Below are 21920 nucleotides of genomic sequence, written 5' to 3'. Positions count from 1 at the left end.
ATTTTTGGGCCTAATTTTCTTTGAATTCATTATCTCTAGTGCCCTCTTGAGCATTCACTTATATGAGTACGTGAGGTACATTTTCTGAATTTGTTGATAATCATCGTTCACTGTTGATGATTGGTTGTTTCTGCACTGATTGAATTTGTATGAGTTGATGGTGAATTGAAACGTGTCTAGAACTAGTTCGAACACTCTTTGAGGCGCAATACGGGCAAAACTGTGATTAGGGATGATTTAGGCATTTTTTCTGTGAATCGTTTGAGCTTTTCAAGCTACCCATTGATACATTCTATCCCTAGTACCTTATTTGAGCTTTAATGAAATCGAATGGCACACGTGAAAACGTGTGGTAAACCCCCATTCGTCATATTTTTACGGACCTATATTCACTACCAACTACTAGCTTAAACACTAATTTCCACCTTAAAAGGAGTAAATTGCATGTGTAAATGATATGTCCTCCTGCGTCTGAATTTGAAGAGTGGAATAGTGTAAAAAAAAAAAAAGGGTAGAATGGATTAGAAAGGAAATTTGAAAATATGTGAATCAATGGTTGGATGAGGTGATTTGGAATGAACAAGAAAAAAGAGGTGAATAATAATGGTGTAGTCATAATTTACTCCTTGCTTTGAACTGTTATCCTTCATTTGTAGCCATAAGCCAGGCCTAACGTTACAAGCTTATTAAGTCCTCTTGACCGAGTCACAGTTGCCTAATATACTAGTGGAGAAGAGTTGTAAGAATTTAGCATATGGACTGTTGATAGACACTATTGATAAGTATGAATTTTTAATCAATACACACACACACTATTTATTTTTGTCTTAACCTGACTGTGAGTGTGGCGATGCCAGCTGTTTGATTCCTTGGTTACCTGTAAAAGTCCTCATGAGATAGGATGTGTGGATGGGATTTATATGAAGGTACTTTGAAACATGAGTTGAAGAGATTATAAGTTTATGCGGTGATCCAGTTTATTTATAAACTTTTATGAGTTAGTAGGTTTGATGTGATTGGATTGGATTTGAGTTGTTTTTGAAAAAAAAAAAAATTTATTGCTGAGGCCATTGCTCCATAGTATTTCTTGATTCTTGATTGTGTGTTTGTTTAGTCTTGCTCGAGGGCGAGCAAGGTTTAAGTATGGGGGAGTTGTTAGCTATGTTTCATATGCATATTTTTACTCTTAGTTTTGCATGCATTCATATGTTTTTGTGGTTGTTTTAGTTAGTTTTAGCATCTTTAATTCATTTATTTGCATAATACTCCTCTTGGTCTGTTTTGAAGGAAAACTTGGCATTATTTAGATTTTTGGACAGAAGGTTGCTCGCTCGAGCGAGAGGCAATGCCCGCTCGAGCGAGCTCGAGGTTGCAAGTTGCGAGAGGCTACGCCCGCTCGAGCGAGCTAGACGGGGCAAAGAGGATTCCGAGATAGAAGATGGCTCGCTCGAGCGAGAGGCTATGCTCGCTCGAGCGAGCCAGGTTGGAAAATTTATCTCCCGTACAGAGAACTGCTCGCTCGAGCGAGACCCTATGCTCGCTCGAGCGAGAATTGCGCACAGAGTTTTTAAAAACGGAAAGTCTTACTCGGGAAGGATACCAACTTTTGAAGACCCTTGGGCATATAAATATGATTCTTATCAGCAGAATAAGGGTTTGACATTAGATTTGAAGGCAAGAGGCGGCTATCACCATCAACTCGATTCTTCTTCTTCTTTTATTTTATTTTTGGATTTGATTATTGATGTTTAGAGTAAAAAACTTTTTTTCTTAAATTATGTTGAACGTTGAGTAGTTTCTTTCTTTCGATCAAGGCCACGTGATTGGGCCAGACAGTTTATGTAAAAACTTGATTTGTTTATTGGAGATTTTCAGACTTGATTGAGTTTATTGATTATCAAATTTATCTTTGTCTTACAAATTTTCTGGCCAGTTGTTTGTTTGCTCGTTAATTGATTCCAAGTCGACAGAGAAGGTATCGAATTTGATCACTTTGATTTTTAACATAGTGTAAAACTGACTAGAAATAGAATTCGGTTTCAATATGCGGTTTAGGTGTTTACTAAATTTTCACAGTGATTTATGCATTCAAATTTGATTAGAATTACGAAAGATTAGTTCATCAATATTTGAATAGGTTCGATTGTTTTAGAAATAGTCCTTCGAACAAATTAGGAAAATTCCCGTGAATTAAGATTAAGTCTGATATCTTAGATCAACTACTTGTTGCATGAATTGTCTGGTACCTACGTGATCCTTGATCGAACTTTTCCAAAATTTTAAGTAATCCAAAGTTTTCCAGCTGCGTTTTAATTAAATTGATTTTTATTGCAATTTTAATCTTTAGTCTAAAATCTGAAATCATTATTTTTTAATTAGTCTAGATTAATTAGAAATAAATATATTTTGATAATCATACTTTTACAGTCCCTGTGGGTTTGACATCCGGACTTTTGTCTACTTTATTATAATTTGACCTGGTTCGCTTGCCAGTAGAATTTATTCATACCGAAATAGCCGGTCAATGCTCATCAATTCTGTAACTTCATCTTCGAGGTATCCTTGATTTCTTCAAGAGCCCAAATCTTTCCATTAAATCTCTCAGGTAGTGACCTAAGCAATTTGTTCACAAGTCTTTCATTGGCAATAGGCTCTCTCAGATTGTAAACTTCAGTTACCAACTCTCGAATTTTTTGATCATATTCTGAAATAGTTTCATCTTCACTCATACGAATATTTTCAAATTTTGAGTTGAGTAGCCTCATCCTTGTTCTCTTGACACTTTCGGATCCTTCACAGTGCTCTTGTAGAGTATCCCATGCATCCTTAGCAGTAACACAATCAGCAATAAGGCTGAACATCCTCATGTCCATGCTGGAAAATATGGCATTAATTGCTTTAGCATTAAAGCATGAAATATGTGTCTCCTCGGTTGTCCATGTGGTTTTCGGCTTCAAGATGTATTCGCCTTCTTTGTCCATCACCTTAGGTGCACTCCAACCAGTAAGAACACTCTGCCATGCATGTTCATCCATAGCTTGTATATTAAAGCGCATCCTTGTCTTCCACAAAGCATAATTCGTGCCATCAAGAATCGGAGGCTTCAAAAATGAGTTTGCAGTAGTAGATTAGTCCATCTTATTTCCTGTAATAGAATAAACAAACCAGGATCAGTTCTTAGTATATCAAGAATATGGCTCTGATGTCACTTGTAAGAAAATAAGGGTTGCACATAAACAGTTATAGGTGTTGTCACAAAGTGTTGGCATCACCTTCAAAAACACTTTGAGTAATACGCAGCGGAAAATAATTAAAGCGTGAATAAAATAAACAAGCAACCAAATAAATAGACTCAGATTTTTAAGCAAGAGTATAAAATACTCTTGCAGCGCCTTAGGGCAAAACTTTCACTAGAAAAAAATCAAAGAGTTTTACAAACTGTAAAACTAGTGATTATTGTAAAATTCAATTTTCTCAAACATATGAGAAAATAAACCATAAAACTTCTCCTAAAAATTTTATATGCAATAGAACAAATAAAATCAGAGCACAAAAAAAAATCCTTGACGCCAAAACTCGATGAGACCAACATTCTTTGATCTTTGATCTTCAAGTGTTCTTCAAAGCATCAAGGTGACTCACGACCAAATCAAGCTTCAAACAACATTCAGTATTTTCTTTAATGTGTACGTGTATGAAGCTCTCAGAAAAATCTCATGATCATCTCTCTCGTACACGCATATCTCAATATATAGGCAAGAATCCTTCTCATCTTGGTTTTCTTGCATGCGTAGGATTCTTCTAGATTTGATCACACCAAATCTACAATGATTGAGAAATAAAAGAATTAGATAATAATCTCAATAATATCTCAATTGTAGTGACCCTGCAATGAATCACCTACTAACTGGCAACTAAAAGCATGCATTAAAATTAATAAAGAAAAAATTCTTAACAGAGTAAAACGTGCGGAAACATAACCCATAATTTACATATCAGCTTAGTACAAAAGTTTCAAGCTTATTTATTAGTAGTGATACAACCATATCGAAACAACTAGAAGTAAACATTATAAAGCTATATCGAATCCTTCTATATAAATAACTCTTCAAGGCTCCTGCTCCCTAGTCCTGCCTCGAACTATCAGCTCCATCCATCCTGCGACCTGCCCCATGGAATAAGGTGTCCAAGATAACAACTAGGACGTGAGCGCTAACGCCCAGTACATAAACATGAGTAAACACATGTATATGATGCATGCAACCGTGGTGACTGGTAAAGAGTCATCTGATAAGTCATGCTCAGTACCGGCGCCACATGAGTGTTGTAACCTCACGGATCAACCTCTGGGTACAACCACACTCGTCTAGTACACCAGAGTAGTCAGACATACATGTCTCTGCCGTCGTGGTACTCTCTATGACATACTAACAAGTATAGAGCTGAGCGGCACTATAATCAGGTATAACAAGGTATAAGCTCAACGTGTATATGCACATGACATATGAATATGGAAAGCCGTAAATCATATATCATGCCATATAATAATTCCAAACAAATGCAAAACATAAACATGTATACTCACTGGAAATATCAGTCAATGTGTACGTACCTCTATGCTAGTTCAAGTCTAGTAAAAACCTAGGTTTCAAACCTATATTCAAAAGTTCATCGTATCACAACACAAGTTCTATAAGTCTTAACTAAGCTAATAAGTACTCCCAAAACTTAAATAGATTCCTGGATCATACCTTCGTCCGTAGTAGCCCTTTGGAGTCGCTAGTCCTGGATGACTATAACCACACATTGGTTATTCCAAAACTTTTATAATAACCGATAGGGCCCTGAAGTGTATATCTAACACTATATAATTGAAGAAGGAAAATCGGAATTCGTAATTCAAAATTAATCCAAATGAGCCCTATTTATAGACTCCAAAGTCAGTCAAGTTTGGATTCTCCGAACTCGGGTTTGGATCGTCCGATCCAGCTCAACGCCTGCATGCAGAACACGTCGAGTTTGGACCGTCCGATCGTCACTTTGGGTCATCCGAAGTGTCCTATGCTTGACACTTGTCAGAATCCATGGCTGAGTAATCCTGCCTGCTTGGCATAAGGAAGTTCGGGACGTCCGATCCTGGTTCAGACCGTTCGAACGTGCCTTAACTCCGAAGTCAACAAGCCCTCTTCTGATCCCCCAGGTTACGGAGTTCGGATCGTCCGAAGTCCTCTTCGGACCGTCCGAACTGGCCCAAATAAAACCCAATTCTTAATTCTGAAGTTCGATTGAAGCCTGGTATTGGTTAATTACTAACCCTTAATCATGTTTAACATATTATTATCTTAAAATGGGTTCTGGGTTACTACATTCTCCCCACCTTTAGATATTTCGTCCGCAAAATAAAATTTAAAGACAAATCAAGATAACGATATGAAACATCAAATTTTTTTTTACAACTGTAATGCATCTTTACATGATAATAAAAAGTACAAAGCAAACAACTCAGGATATTCTGCTCGTATACGTCTCTCGGTTTCCCAAGTTGCTTCTTCTACGCCTCGGCGCTGCCACTGTACCATCACAAGTGGTATAGTCTTGTTCCGAAGAACTTTCTCCTTCCTGTCTAGGATACGGAGTTGTCGTTCAACATACGACAGATCTGGCTCTAGCTGAACATCAGTAGGCTGGATAATATGAGATTCATCAGCTATGTACTTTCAAAGTAACGACACATGAAAAACATTATGTATACTAGGAATGATTTGGCGGTAATGCCAAACGATATGCAACACCTCCGATCTTTTCCAGTATCTGGAAAGGCCCAATGAAACGGGGTGAAAACTTGACTTTCACACCGAATCTCAGCACCTTCCTGAAAGGTGACACTCGCAAAAAGGCGTACTCACCAGGCTCAAACTGCAAAGGCCTACGGTGAATATTCGCATAGCTGGCTTGTCTATCTTGAGCATCTTTTATCCTTCTCTTGATCAAATCTACCTTATCAAAAATCTGCTGCACCAACTCGGGACCCTCAACTTGCCATTCTCCTAACTCATTCCAGAATAACAGAGTACGACATTGATAAGTGTATTTTATACACTTAATTTATATATGATTTTAATTGTTAAATGTTTATTTCGAGAAGATTTATGCGGAGTTTTGTTATTTTTGTGCTTGCAGAGAATTATTGAATTATTGTGGAAGAAGAAAAAAAATGTGTGAGAAAAGAATAATAAAAGAAAAGAAAAGAAAAGAAAATAGAAGAGGCTGAGAAGAAAAGAGGAAAAGAATCGAGAGAATCAAGATGGGCTTTTTCATAATGGGCCTAATGTTTGCGCTTCTTTAGCGCTAAAGATTCTTGGAAGAGTGCTATCGCGCTGCTCTTGTGAAGAATGAGAATTAAATCTCAGAACCTTATGCGCGCCCGCCTGACTATTTGGAGCGCCCGCTCTGATCTTAATCTCAGAATTTTAATTATCAGAAAGGAAATTTTGGGCTTTCTTTTATTGGGCTTTTGGTGTGAACATATAAAAAGTTCTTGAGCGTCAGATTTAAGGGAAAAAGCCGCCACAAAAACACAATACGTATACATCAGATATCAGAGATTTGATCGTGGAGTTTTTCTGGAAAAATCTGGAGCTTTAACTTGAAGAACGAAGACGGAGATCGATAGTCCGGACACGGCGTCGACTACGAATTTGATTCTTATCTTTTATTTATTTAATTCTGAATTCATGTCTGGATTTTTGAACATGTTTTGGTTTTATTTGAATTCAGTTATGAACTAAATTTTTATAGTCTAGAGGTCGGATGGAACCTGGTGTAGACATTTTCATGAATTTTTGATTTTATTGAATTGAGTTTCTTCTAGATTAATTGTTTTTCTAGAATTGATTTTCTTTTCAATTATCTGATCACTAATTGATTTGTTATATTTATTTGAAATCTGGCACTCGAAAGAGGAGATTTTGAATAGGACCATTAGAAAATACACTGTTAATTATTTATATTGCTTGGGAGAGTGTATAATTTTAACAGAGCTTTTAAAAAAAAACATTGTTTTGAATTGATCATTGCAATTAGATTCTTAATAGGGATATTGGAATTGAATTGTAGTTGATATATTTTAATCGGCACTCGGGAGAGGGAATAATACAATTAAGTGTTCTTGGCTATTAATTAATTGTCAGGAATTCATGAAGATAAATTAATTAGGATTGATTGTTGTTGAAACCAGGTGAAATCTAAACTTTTAGACCATTTTACTCTGATTGATTATTTCTAAAAGTTGTGTGCGTGCTATCAAAAACTCATTGTTTAATTTATTTTTCTGCAAAATTCTGAGATTTTGATTTTTTAGATAAATTTTAGACTATTTTAATTACAAGTACTGAATATTTTAATTTGACTCCTCGTGGGATCGACACTTTATTTATCACTATATTAAAACTTGACACTCGTACTCTTGTGAGCATTTTTCACAAAAAGTTTTTGGCGTCGTTGCCGGGGAGTAAATTTTGATTAGTTTTTAGTCTTGTTACCCATTAGTCTAGATTTTAATTTAGAGTTTTTTATTTTATTTTAATTTACTAATTGATTTCTTCTTATTTTTAATTGAAGTCTATGCGACGATCTCAAAGTGCGAATTCTTTACTGTTTGATCCAGAGATCGAGCGCACTGCACGTGCTTCAAGAAGAATTAGAAGAGAAGAAGTCAATAGAATGACTGAAGAGAATGTAAATCAAGCTCCCCTAGTGCCAATTAGAGATCACTTCCGACCGACGATCCAGGCTCACTATTCTGGAATCGCTCGAGGGACCATTAACGCCAACAATTTTGAACTGAAGCCGGCCTTGATCAACATGGTTCAATAGAACCAATTTAATGGGAGCGCCACCGCTGATCCTCACCTACACCTACGCACTTTCTTGGAGATAACCGATACGGTAAAAATTAATTATGTGTCTGAGGATATTATACGTTTACGCTTGTTTCCTTTTTCTCTCAGGGATCAAGCAAGGAGTTGGTTGCAGTCGCTGCCATTGGGGAGTATAATTACATGGGAGGATATGGAAGTGAAATTTCTTGCGAAATATTTTCCACCTGCTAAATCCACCCAATTGAAGATCGAAATCAGCACTTTCAGACAGATGGATTCTGAACAGCTCTACGAGGTGTGGGAATGGTACAAAGATTTACTTAGATGTTGTCCTAACTACAATTTTGCAGATTGGGAACATATCGAGTGGTTTTACAACGGACTAAATGCGCCTACAAGGATGTTTGTGGACTCTGCTTCTGGAGGTACCATATTTGCGAAGGACCCTGTACAGGCCTACGATATACTAGAACAGATGACAATCAATAGTTTTCAATGACTGTCTGAGCGTATGGGAGTCAAGAAGCCAGTTGGAGTGTATGCAAGGGATCCTCTCACATCTATCACTGCTCAATTATCTGCACTGACTACACAGGTAGCTGCGTTGAATAAAGTGAGTGTTTCAGAACCAACAGCAGGTGTGCCGGGTGTAATGGACGAATCTCCCTATCATGAACAAGCCCAGTACATCAATCAAAGAGGTTATGGAGGCTATCGAGGTAACCCTGTCCCTAATACTTACCATCCTAGCTTGCGTAATCATGAAAAATTTTCTTATTCTAACAACAAAAATGTGTTGAATCCTCCTCCGGGGTTCAATACAAACAAGGATGAGGGTAAGCCTTCTTTGAAAGATGTGGTTAGTACTTTTGTGCAGGAATCTGTTAAAAGGATGGTGAGGACTGAGACTCTCCTGGACAGCTTAGAGACGCACATGGCCAACATGGATGCTGTGTTGCAATCTATGGAGACTAGCATTGGGCAGTTGGCGAATGCCTTGAAGGATAACAACAGAGGCCAATTTCTGAGAAACACTGAGGTAAATCCAAAGGAGCAGTGTAATGCCATAGAGTTGAGGAGTGGGAAAGAAGTTGGAGTTCAGGAACATGCAGCTGATGTAGAGAAAGAGAAGGAAGTCAAAGAGAAGAAGCCTGAACTTGAAGAGAAACCGATGTACAAGCCTTCTCTTCCAAATCCCCAAAGGTTTAAGAAGGAGGCTTTGGATCAGCAGTTCTCCAAGTTCTTGGATATTTTCAAGAAAATTCACATCAACATCCCATTTGCTGATGCTTTGGAACAAATGCCGAACTATTCGAAGTTCATCAAGGAAATGATGTCCAAGAAGAGAAGGCTGCTAGAGAATGAAGTTGTGAATTTGACTGAAGAATGCAGTATCGTGCTTCAAAAAAAAATGCCACAAAATATAAAAGATTCAGGGAGTTTTACTATTCCTTGTTCTATTGGTGGTTCTCATTTTACTACTGCACTTTGTGATTTAGGGGTCAGTATTAATTTAATGTCATTATCTATTTACAGGGTCTTGGAGTTGGGAGAAATGAAATCGACCATGATTTCATTGCAGTTGGCGGATAGGAGCATTACATACCCACTTGAAATTGTTGAAGACGTTCTAGTCAAAGTGGATAAATTCATCTTCCCAGAGGATTTTGTGATCTTGGACATTGAAGCGGATCATGGTGCTCCACTGATTTTTGGGAGACCATTTTTAGCTACGGCGGATGCCAAAATTGAAGTGAAGAATGGTGAATTGTCAATGAGTGTGGAGTACGAACGAGTGATTTTCAATCTATTCACGAAAGCAACTAATCTACCCATCGAAGAATTATGCTTAATTGAGCCGGTTGTGAAGAAGAAAGCGCCAAGTTCATCAACAAAGAAGGCCACGAAAAATAGAGCAAAATTTAAAAGGCGGTTCGTGGAATTTATTTGGCGTGTGAAAGAGAAGGGGAAGAACTAAGATCGGTGAAAGTCGGGATGACGACTATAAACCAAGCGCTTTTTGGGAGGCAACCCAAAATTTTTGTGTTATTTTTTTTTATTTTTTTTTCAATTTATGCTTTAATTTTTTATTTTATTTAATTAGTCAATTTATTATTTTTTATTACACTATCAGGAATTTTAGAGGCCTAATATTACAAAACAAAAATTGATTTTTTAGGATTTTGGACTTCTGGCAGCAGCTTATGCGCGCTCGCTCAAGATTTTAGGGCGCCCGCTCAATATTGCGAGTTGAAATCAGAAAGTAATGCGCGCTCGCTCGCAATTGGTTCCGCGCCCGCGTAGCTTCTTCGGGCCCTTGAAATTCCAAGTGCGCAGCATCTCGCGCAATCGCGCTGCTCATTTTCCCAATCCTTGCGCAAACAACGATCATCGTCTGCGCTACTTCATGCGCTAACGCGCTCCTCTTTAGCGCAACTTCAAGCGCGAACAACGCCTCCCAACCGCGCTACTCCAAGAGCAATCGCGCTCCTCTTCAGCGCAAGACCTTGCGCATATTAGCTTCCCATCCGCGCAACAAAAGGCTCAATCGCGCAGCTTATTAGCGCCGTCCTTAGCGCAAACAAGACTCCAAGTGCGCTTCCTCTAGCGCAATGCGCTTCCTCTAGCGCAATGCGCTTCTGCACAGCATTCTAAATATAAATCCATTGCAGATTTATTATCGCAATACAGGCTTGTTCACGGAGTCTCCGTCTCTCAAACTCTTATATCAGCTTACCATTTGGATTGAGTAACTCTGCCAATCAACCAATCAACAGCAAAATTGTGTGGGATTTCATCTTCGACACGAGCCAACTTATCAGATTTCATCTACGCTTCTTGCTAAATCCACACTCGCACAGAAACAGGGGGTTCATGAAGAGTTTGTGCAAATTTCTTGAATCGGTAATAAGCTGCATTTTTCTCTAAAATTTGATCCGTGTTGAAACAATTGTGATTGGAGGCATGTTGTTTTGTATGAATTGCGGTAATGAGAATAGTTGATGTCGTGTAATTGAATAGCATTGAAGTAGTGCATGCAACGTGTTTGATGAATTGTCTGGGCTAAAATGTTGTTTTCATCGTTGCGGAGTTGTGTATTTGAAATTGTGATCATTTGATCTTGGCATTGAATTTGAGTTAGTTTATTGAGTTATAATGCCACCAAAAACAAAAGGCAAGGGAGCACTATCTTCTACATCTGCTGCCCCATATGATCGACATCGTTTTTGGAATGCCACAGACGAATCTTATTATGTTGAGTTGACGGAGAAGGGAATGCAGAAAGAAAGAGGAATGAGCCAGAGAGAGTTTGATGATCCGGAATTAATTGAAGCAAGGAGAAGAGGATGGGAAACGTTTGTTAAGAGTCCGTCAGAGGTCGTTTTATCTTTGGTTTGTGAGTTTTACGCCAATCTAATGATCAAATATGTGAATCTCAAGGTTAGAGTTAGAGGTAAAATGGTGGCGTTTGACAGGAGCACAATTAATAATCTCTATGACATGCCAAACATTGAAGATGATGAGTATCAAGCATTAAAAAATGATCCATTTCCCGATGATCTTGTACTTCAGACTTTGTGTCATGAGGGGACGGAATGGAAGAAATATACAAGGCAAGAACCTGTTACATTTCCATCTATTTTTCTTTGACGAGAAGCGAATAACTGGCATGAGTTTGTAGCTATCAGGATGTTGCCATCTGGGCGTACATCAAATGTGACGAAGGCTAAGGCTACTCATGTTTATTGCATTGTGACGGGAAAATCTGTTGATGCTGGGAGGGTGATTCAAGATTCTATCATTGCTGCTGTTAGGAGTTCCTCGACTATCAGTTTACCCCATTCCTCTTTGATTACAGAACTTTGCCAGAGAGCCGGTGTCGAAGGTACGTGTCCCTTGTTTTGTTCTTTTTATTGTTTTTAATCATTAGGAAAAATGATTATACTAAGTTTGGGGGGTGAATCATTGTTTGATTTTGTTGTTTTGTTGATTGTTGATTAGTTGAGTTTTATTGTGTGCTTTATTGTTAAAATTTTTGTTGAGATTAGTTGTTGTTTAAGTGAGTAGAGTGTAAAAAAAGTCGAGAAAGAATTGGATGCATGACTGATGAAATTTTTTTTTGTTGTGCTTTAACTGAAATCCATGATTGTCTACCTATCTGACAAATATTTTTGAGAAAAATGAAATCAATTAGATGAATAATTTCCTATATACTCTGTGATTAATACTTGAATCTGATTTTTGAGACATACAAACATAGAGATGATTGAGGAATTGTTTGAAATTTTGGGTCTAATTTTTATTGAATAAATTTATCCTTAGTTAACAATTTGAGCTTACACGTATATTAGTACTATGAGGTACAAAAAATCTGAATTTGTTGTGAAAATCATCGTTTACTGCTGATGATTATTTTTTCTGCACTGATTGATATTTGTATGATTTAATTGTGGATTGAGACTTGTCTAGAACTAGTTCGGACACTCTTCAAGGCGAAATACTGGCATAACTGTTATTAGGGATGATTTAGGCAATTTTTCTGATATTTGTTTGAGCCTTTCAAGCTACCCACTGATTTATATGTTATCTCTAGTACCTTGTTTGAGCCTTATTGAAAATCGAATGGCATGCGTGTAAACGTGTGATAAAACCCCCATTCGTCATTGTTTCAAGGTCCTACATTGACTACCTATGAATAGCCTAAACACTAATTCCTACCTTTAAGGGAGTAATTTGAATGCTAAAATTTTATGTGCTCCTAGTTGATATTTGTGAATATGGAATGGTGTGGTGGAAGAATTGAAAAGAAAAAGGTAGTAGAAAAAAAGAGAGATGAAAAGGGGATTGAAAAAAAATGTGTGAGAATGAAAAAGTTCTGAAAAAATAATGTTGGTGAAAGAAAATGATGAGAAAAGAGAGAAAATATGAAACATCAATGGATTGAAGATGTGTGAAAGAAAAATCAATGAAGTGGAAAAATAAGTGCGAAATTGTGAATGAAAAGGAGTCGGAATTAGAATTTAAGCATCATTTACTCCTTATTTTGAATTCATATCCTTCGTTTGTAGCCATGAGCCAGGCCTTACATTATAAGCTGATTAAGTCCTATTAACCGAGTCTCAGTTGTCCAATATACTAGTGAAGAAGAGTTGCGAGAATTTAGCCTATGGACTGTTGATTGATGCTTTTAATGATTATGAATTTTTGATCGTAACACGCACACACTATTATTCTTTGCATTTACCTGATTGTGAGTGTTTTTGATTTTATATCCTATATTTTGATCCTTTCTACCCTGAAAAGTCCTCATGATCTATGAATGTGTGAATTGAACTTGGATAAGGGTGTTTTGAAACGTGAGTTGCGGAGATTGTGAGTTTATGCGGTTATTTCGTTATGATTGAAACTTTCAAGTGTTAGTAGGTTTGATGGGATTGGATTTGAATTTTTGAAATTATTTCTGAGGCCATTGCTCCATAATATTTCTTGAATATTTTTGATGATTTGAATTTTTGGAATATATTTTTGATAGTTTTGCTCGGGACTAGCAAAAGTCTAAGTTTGGGGGTATTTAATAAGTGTATTTTATACACTTAATTTATATATTATTTTAATTGTTAAATGTTTGTTTCGAGCAGATTTATGCGGAGTTTTGTTGTTTTTGTGCTTGCAGAGAATTATTGAATTATTGTGAAAGAAGAAAAAAAATGTGTGAGAAAAGAATAATAAAAGAAAAGAAAAGAAAATAGAAGAGGCTGAGAAGAAAAGAGGAAAAGAATCGAGAGAATCAAGATGAGCTTTTTCATAATGGGCCTAATGTTTGTGCTTCTTTAGCGCTAAAGATTCTTGGAAGAGTGCTATCGCGCTGCTCTTGTGAAGAATGGGAATTAAATCTCAGAACCTTATGCGTGCCCGCCTGGCTATTTGGAGCGCCCGCTCTGATCGTAATCTCAGAATTTTAATTATCAGAAAGGAAATTTTGGGCTTTTTTTTATTGGGCTTTTGGTGTGAACATATAAAAAGTTCTTGAGCGTCAGATTTAAGGGAAAAAGCCGCCACAACAACACAATACGTATACATCAGATATCAGAGATTTGATCGTGGAGTTTTTCTGGAAAAATCTGGAGCTTTAACTTGAAGAACAAAGACGGTGATCGATATTCCGGATACGGCGTTGATTACGAATTTGATTCTTATCTTTTATTTATTTAATTCTGAATTCATGTCTGGATTTTTGAACATGTTTTGGTTTTATTTGAATTCAGTTATGAACTAAATTTTTAAAGTCTAGAGGTCGGATGGAACCTGGTGTAGACACTTTCATGAATTTTTGATTTTATTGAATTGAGTTTCTTCTAGATTAATTGTTTTTCTAGAATTGATTGTCGTTTCAATTATCTGATCACCAATTGATTTGTTATATTTATTTGAAATTTGGAACTCGGGAGAGGATATTTTGAATAGGACCATTAGAAAATATACTGTTAATTATTTATATTGTTCGGGAGTGTGTATAATTTTAACAGAGCTTTTAAAAAAAAACATTGTTTTGAATTGATCATTGCAATTAGATTCTTAATAGGGATATTGGAATTGACTTGTAGTTGATATATTTTATTCGGCACTCGGGAGAGGGAATAATATAATTAAGTGTTTTTGGCTATTAATTGCCTGGAATTCATCAAGATAAATTAATTAGGATTGATTGTTGTTGAAACCAGGTAAAATCTATACCTCTAGACCATTTTAATCTGTTTGATTATTTCTAAAAGTTGTGTGCGTGCTATCAAAAACTCATTTTTTAATTTATTTTTCTGCAAAATTCTGAGATTTTGATTTTCTAGATAAAGTTTAGACTATTTTAATTACAAGTACTGAATATTTTAATTTGACTCCTCGTGGGATCGACACTTTTTTTATCACTATATTAAAACTTGACACTCGTACGCTTGCGAGTATTTTTCAAAACAGACATCATCGACCATATAATGCCTCGAAAGGTGTCATATCAATACTATGATGATAACTGTTATTGTAGGAAAATTCGATCAAAGGTAACTAATCCTGCCAAGACAAACCAAAATCCATGACAGAAGAATGCAGCATATCTTCCAACGTACGAATCGTCCGCTCTGACTGCCCATCAGTCTCCGGATGATATGCAGTGCTCAAACTCAGAGTGGTACCCAACGCATGTTGAAAACTACCCCAGAAACGTGAGGTAAACGGCGGATCTCTATCACTGACTATGCTCACTGGAATCCCATGCAATCGCATTATCTCCTGAATGTATAAGCGTGCCATGCGATCATAAGAATACTCCCGATTATAAGGAATAAAGTGTGCTGATTTCTTCAAACGGTCAACAACGACCCAGATAGCATCACACTGACGTGAAGTCATAGGCAAGTAGGTGACAAAATCCATAGTCACGTGCTCTCACTTCCATTCGAGAATCTCAAGATTCTGCAGTAATCCACCTGGTCATGGTGTTCAGCCTTGATCTGTTGACAAACAAGACATCTAGAAAAAAATTGATACACACTCCGCTTCATCTCCTTCCACCAGAATCTAGTTCACAATTCCTTATACATTTTCATACTTCCAGGATGAACTGATAATCGACTGCAGTGAGCTTGAGAAAGAATATCGTTCCTGAGCTCCGCAACATCAGGTACAACCACTCGATTCGATAAGAACAATAAACCATCTGCCTAATAATGGAATCCAGATGTATTAACTCCATTGGCTAGACGTGCCAAACGCTGAGTCTTAACATCAGATATCTAAGCTTCTCTAATCCGAGAATACAATGCTGGCTCAGATAGAACAGTATACAAGCGAATTCCATCTGTTCCTTTCTTGTGCTTGAGTGTGAAACTCATAGAACAACACTCCTGAATCATATGAGATAATTCACTAGTCTGAAGTGCAGAAAGTCTAACCTGCCGACTTAGAGCATCAGAAGTCAGATTTGCAGAACCTGGATGATATTTGATTTCACAATCATAATCCTTCAAGAGATCCATCCAGCATCTCTGTCACATATTCAATTCTGCCTGTGTGAATAAACATTTCAAACTCTTATGATCCGTGAATATCTCAAATTTCTCGCCATAAAGATAATGTCTCCAGATCTTGAGCGCAAATACAATGGCGGCTAACTCGAGATCATGCACTGGATAATTATTCTCATGCATCTTCAACTGTCGAGAATCATAGGCAATAACATGTTTATGCTGTGTCAGAACACATCCTAGCCCCTGACCAGAGGCATCAGTATAGACAATATACCCTCCTGATCCAGAAGGTAAAGCTAGCACATGTGCAGTAGTAAGACGTCTACGCAGCTCGTGAAATGATTTCTCACAATCCGAGGACCATATGAAGGCAACATCTTTCTGTGTAAGATGAGTCAAAGGCCTGGCCAACTGTGCAAAATTCTCGATGAACCGACGATAATAACCAGCTAGACCCAAGAATCTTCGAATCTCAGCAACCGTCGTCGGACGAGACCAGTTCAGCACTGCCTCTATCTTACTAGGATCAACATATATTCCTTCACTAGAAATCACATGACCGAGAAATACTACCCGATCAAGCCAAAATTCACACTTGCTAAATTTTTCATATAGCTTCTTACCTCGTAACGTCTGCAAAACAATCCTCAGATGTTGTGCATGCTCATCCTTGTCATGAGAATAGACAAGAATATCATCAATGAAGACGATGACGAATCTATCCATATATTCTCGAAATACTTGATTCATCAGATTCATAAAGACTGCCGGTGCATTCGTCAAACCAAATGGCATCACCAGAAATTCATAATGCATGTATCTGGTCCTAAAAGCAGTCGTAGAAATATCTGAGTCTCGTACCCGCATTTGGTGGTATCCAGATCTCATATCTATCTTGAAGTAGACAGAAGTACCCTGTAATTGATCGAACAGATCATCAATCCGCGGCAAAGGATATTTATTTATGATGGTGACACGATTCAGCCGCATTGATCCATCCTTCTTCTTGACGAACAAAACAGGTGCTCTCCACAGAGAAACACTCGGACGAATATATCCCTTATCAAGCAGATCCTGTAACTGTTGTTTCAATTCCCTCATCTCTGACGGTGCCAGACGATAAGGTTCTTGGGATATAGGCGTTGTTTCTGGTACTAGATCAATACCAAATTCAACCTCTCGAACCGGAGAAAAACCAGGAATCTCATCAGGGAATACATCAGGAAACTCTCTGACTACCGGTAACTGATCAATACCCGAACTACTCGTGGACATATCAACTGCATAAATGAGGTAGCCCTCCCCACCTGACTCTAAGACATGACATGCCTTCAAAGCCGATACAAGTGGCATCGGAGGTCGTGCTCTCTCACCATAGAAGTACTAGCTATCACCTTCATCTGGATAAAACTGTACCAGACGCTGATAACAATCCACAGTAGTGTGATACAAAGTCAGTATATCTATTCCCAAAATACAGTCAACATCTGTCATTGCTAAGATCATAAAATTAGTCGATAACACATGACCCTCAAACTCTAGAAGGCAACCCATCACTAGACGCTTAGTTACTACTTCCTACTCTAGCGGAGTAGATACAACTAAATCCAAGTCTAATTATACATAAGGTAATCTATATTTCTCTTAACAAAATGGCTAGAAATAAAGGAATGTGATGCTCCAGTATCAATTAAAACAAGTGCAGGAATACCACATAACAAAAAGGTATCTGCCAACATGCGATAACTTCCCTTAGTAGCCTGATCCTGATACAGAGAAAACACCTGCCCCTGTGTATGCGGACGGAAACTACAAGAACTAGGTGGTGCTGGCTGCTGACGTGGATGAGTAAAAGCCTGAGATCCCATATGTGATCCCAATCCACTCGCATCTCCCATACGCTGAGGAAAATCTCTCCGCAGATGTCCCTGCTTACTGCAAATATAACATGCACATGTAGCCTTCCGACAAGAAGCTGCAGAATGCTTCCCACCACAGTGACTGCAAAATTCATCTTTCTTCTTCTTCTTCTTTCCAAACCGGAACATACCTCGTGAACCACGAGATCCAGATGAAGTACTAGTTGAAGAAGACATAGTGCCAAACTTCACAACTGATTGAGCCCTAGGACCAAGAGATCCACTAGACTTTCCTGACATCATCAACTATGCCCGCCTATTGTTTTTCTCCACTTGACGGCACCGATTAACCAAAGTCTCATAAGATATCGGATCATCACAGACAACAACCTGTGAATAGATATCCTGATTCAATCCTTGCAGAAAGATATCATATTTGGACGCATCACTTTCATTGATATGAGGACTGTAAGGTAGCAGATCAATGAATCGCTGCTGATATTCATCAACAGTCATAGATCCCTGCCTCAAAGTAAGTAACTCCATAGATCGTGCCTGACAGACAGCTGGAAGAAAATATAACTTCTGAAACTGCTGACAAAAATCCTCCCAAGTCACCCGTCCTCTCTCAGTACGTGCCTGAGCTGCCTTGGCATCCCACCATAAACGTGCACGCCCATCTCGAAAAAACTCTAGAACTTCCATCTTCTGCTCCTCAGTAAACTCGAAAGAACGAAAATCACTCTCGATCCTGGCCATCAAGTTCCTTGATTCCTCGGGATTCTCACCTCCCAGCAAGGGTTTTGGTCCTACTTGCATAAACGTATTGATAGTGTAGCGACGTCTACCCTCGTAAGGATGATGTCGATCGTCATGATGATGGTGATGGTGACGATGATGACCACCTCCCTGGCCAACACTACCATGACTCTCGTTACCTCCATCAGCCATTATCTAAAATTAAAATTCCAAATGCGCAATAATTACTCAAAACTAAGCTAAATCCAAGTACTAATCCCAAAATCTAAGCATGCTCTGATACCAAAAATGTAGTGACCCTGCATTGAATCACCTACTAACTGGCAACTAAAAGCATGCATTAAACTTAATAAAGCAAAAATGCTTAACAGAGTAAAACGTGCGAAAACATAACCCATAATTTACATATCAGCTTAGTAAAAAAGTTTCAAGCTTATTTATCAATAGTTATACAACCATATTGAAACAACTAGAAGTAAACATTATACAGTTATATCGAATCCTGATGTATAAATAACTCTTCAAGGCTCCTGCTCCCTAGTCCTGCCTCGAACTACCAGCTCCGTCCATCCTACGACCTGCCTCGTGGAATAGGGTGTCCAAGATAACAACTAGGACGTGAGCGCTAACGCCCAGTATATAAACATGAGTAAACATATGTATATGATGCATGCAACCGTAATGACTGGTAAAGGGTCATCAGATAAGTCATGCTCAGTACCGGCGCCACATGAATGTTGTAATCTCACGGATCAACCTCTGGATACAACCAAACTCGTCTAGTACACCAGAGTAGTCAGAGATACATGTCCCCGCCATCGCGGTACTCTCAGTGACAGACTAACAAAGATAGAGCTGAGCGACACTATAATCAGATATAACAAGGTATAGGCTCAACGTGTATATGAACATGACATATGAATATGAAAAGTGGTAAATCATATATCATGCCATATAATAATGCCAAACAAATGCAACACATAAACATTTATACTCGCTGACAATCTCAGTCAATGTGTACGTACCTCTAGGCTAGTTCAAGTCTAGTAAGATCCTAGGTTTCAAACCTATATTCAAAAGTTCACTGTATCACTACACAAGTTCTATAATTCTTAATTAAGCTAATAAGTACTCCCAAAACTTAAATAAATTCCCGAACCATACCTTCGTCCGTAGTAGCCCTTTGGAGTCGCTAGTCCCAGATGACTATAACCACACCTTGGTTATTTCAGAACTTCTATAATAACCGATAGGGTCCTCAAGTGTATATCTCATACTATATAACTAAAGAAGAAAATTCGAAATTCGTCATTCAAAATGAATCCGAATGAGCCATATTTATAAACTCCAAAGTCGGTCAAGTTCGGATCCTCCGAACTCGGGTTCGGATCGTCCGATCCAGCTCAATGCCTGCATGCAGAACACGTCGAGTTCGGACCATCCGATCGTCACTTTAGGTCGTGCAAAGTGTCCTATGCTTGAAACTTGTCAGAATCCATGGCTGAGTAATCCTGCCTGCTTGGCATAAGGAAGTTCGGGCCGTCCGATCCTAGTTCGGACCGTCCGAACGTGTCTTAACTTCGAAGTCAACAAGCCCTCTTCGGAGCTCCCGGGTTACTGAGTTCGGATCGTCCGAAGTCCTCTTCGGACCATCCGAACTGGCCCAAATAATGGAAGCTCAATTCTTAATTCTGAAGTTCGATTGAAGCCTAGGATTGGTTAATTACTAACCCTTAATCATGTTTAACATATTATTATCTTAAAATGGGTTCTGGGTTACTACATCAATCTTCTTAAATAAGAAAATAGATAATTTAAACATGTTATCTCAAAGATACTTCATGTTCAAGAAAGACAAAAGACTTTTAAATAAAATCTTTTAGACTTAAGAAATTTTAGGAATAAAATATTCATTTCACACACATCCACAATCCACATAGTACAGTACGAAAACTTAATTGCCATGGAGTGGCATCAGTATGTGTTTGAACCCAGCCAAGCCCCACAATATTTTTTTCTATTAATTTTGCTCCCAATTGATCAGGTGCGGTTCAAAGAAAAATGAGGCCCGGGACGAAGATTATAGTAAGAGTTTTTTACATTAATTTTTTAAAAATATTAATATTTACACTTCATTTTTTGTTATTTGCACTCCATTTGTAAATAAATTTGCACTTCATTCTATACATGAATTGGAGTGTAGGTAACACAAACTAGACTGTGAATATCAAATCCCATTTAAAAAATATAATATAATATTCGAACTATATGAAATTATCTTCATATTTTGTGAATATAATTATGAAATTATCCCCCAAAAAAATCACATTAAACCATCAAAAACTCACAATTTAAATGCTAATTTAATTTAGGAGTAGTTAATTCAGCTATTAAAGATAAATTAAATAAAATTCCCAATTTCAAAATTAAGTTTCAAAATTCGTACCTTCAATCCATAATTTTCAACCATGACATGAAATTAACTATAAATATTAAAATATAACATTAAATCAAAAATAAATTGAACGAGTCATAAGTCAAATTTTAACGCACACAGAGATCAAGAAGAAATTGGTCGAACATCAAGTTATAAAACTCAATGTCAAGAATGTCGATGATCAAGTAGAGAAAATGAAAAGTGATGGTCGTTGACAAACAACGTCAAATTGAGAGGTGATAAATGAAGCGAAGATTGAACATATTAATTTAGATGATAGCTTTGTTGTTGACGATGTATAAATATGCTTCGATTTTTTTAATAGCTACTATAATATAATAATTAATTGAACATTTGAACTACATTAATACATAATATTTATAATATATATCTATAATAAATTTTATTTAACAAATTTGGGCCCACCTGGGCGGGCAGGGCCGCCCCTGCAATTGATAGTATATCTGTAATATACATATATATCTGCAACACAGGCAAATTTATATAGAGTACGCAAACAGTAAATAAGAAGTGATCTTATAGGATGATTTCATTCCAATTATCAAAATGTAACCCAAAAATTAGGTTAATAATATTAGTAATCACCCACAAAACCAACCAAAGTAAAATCTGTCGAGCAATAAATTGATTAAAAGTAAAAGTCTTTAAAATTGCCATTTATTTCCACCAATTGCATCGAATGAAGAGCCACGAAATTTCCCCCCAAATTAATTACATCAATCATGTATTATTAAAGATCTTAATTGTTACCTGCCCAAATTAAATTATGTGTGCTTTTCTTTTGCACTGCGATAAGTTAGAGCCACCATTATTACATTTAATCAATTTGAGTATAATGTGACTAGCATTGTTATGCTTGGTTACGTGACGGCCGGTAAACAAAATATTTTGATATATATAGATATATATTAGCAGCAACGTACATGCGATGTGTGTAATGTGA

General features: G+C 37.3%; 1 protein-coding gene across 1 annotated transcript; it reads right to left on the bottom strand.

The window, feature by feature from the left end:
- Positions 1 to 2531: 2531 nt before the first annotated feature.
- On the bottom strand, positions 2532 to 3035 carry LOC140877373 (uncharacterized). Its single transcript, XM_073280907.1, has one exon. The coding sequence runs from the start codon at positions 3033 to 3035 to the stop codon at positions 2532 to 2534; it is 504 nt and encodes a 167-aa protein (XP_073137008.1).
- Between the last annotated feature and the right edge of the window lie 18885 nt (positions 3036 to 21920).

The sequence above is a fragment of the Henckelia pumila genome, chromosome 2 (genome assembly GCF_033568475.1).
Source record: "Henckelia pumila isolate YLH828 chromosome 2, ASM3356847v2, whole genome shotgun sequence".
Lineage (NCBI taxonomy): Eukaryota > Viridiplantae > Streptophyta > Magnoliopsida > Lamiales > Gesneriaceae > Henckelia > Henckelia pumila.
This window is presented reverse-complemented; position numbering and strand designations above follow the sequence as displayed.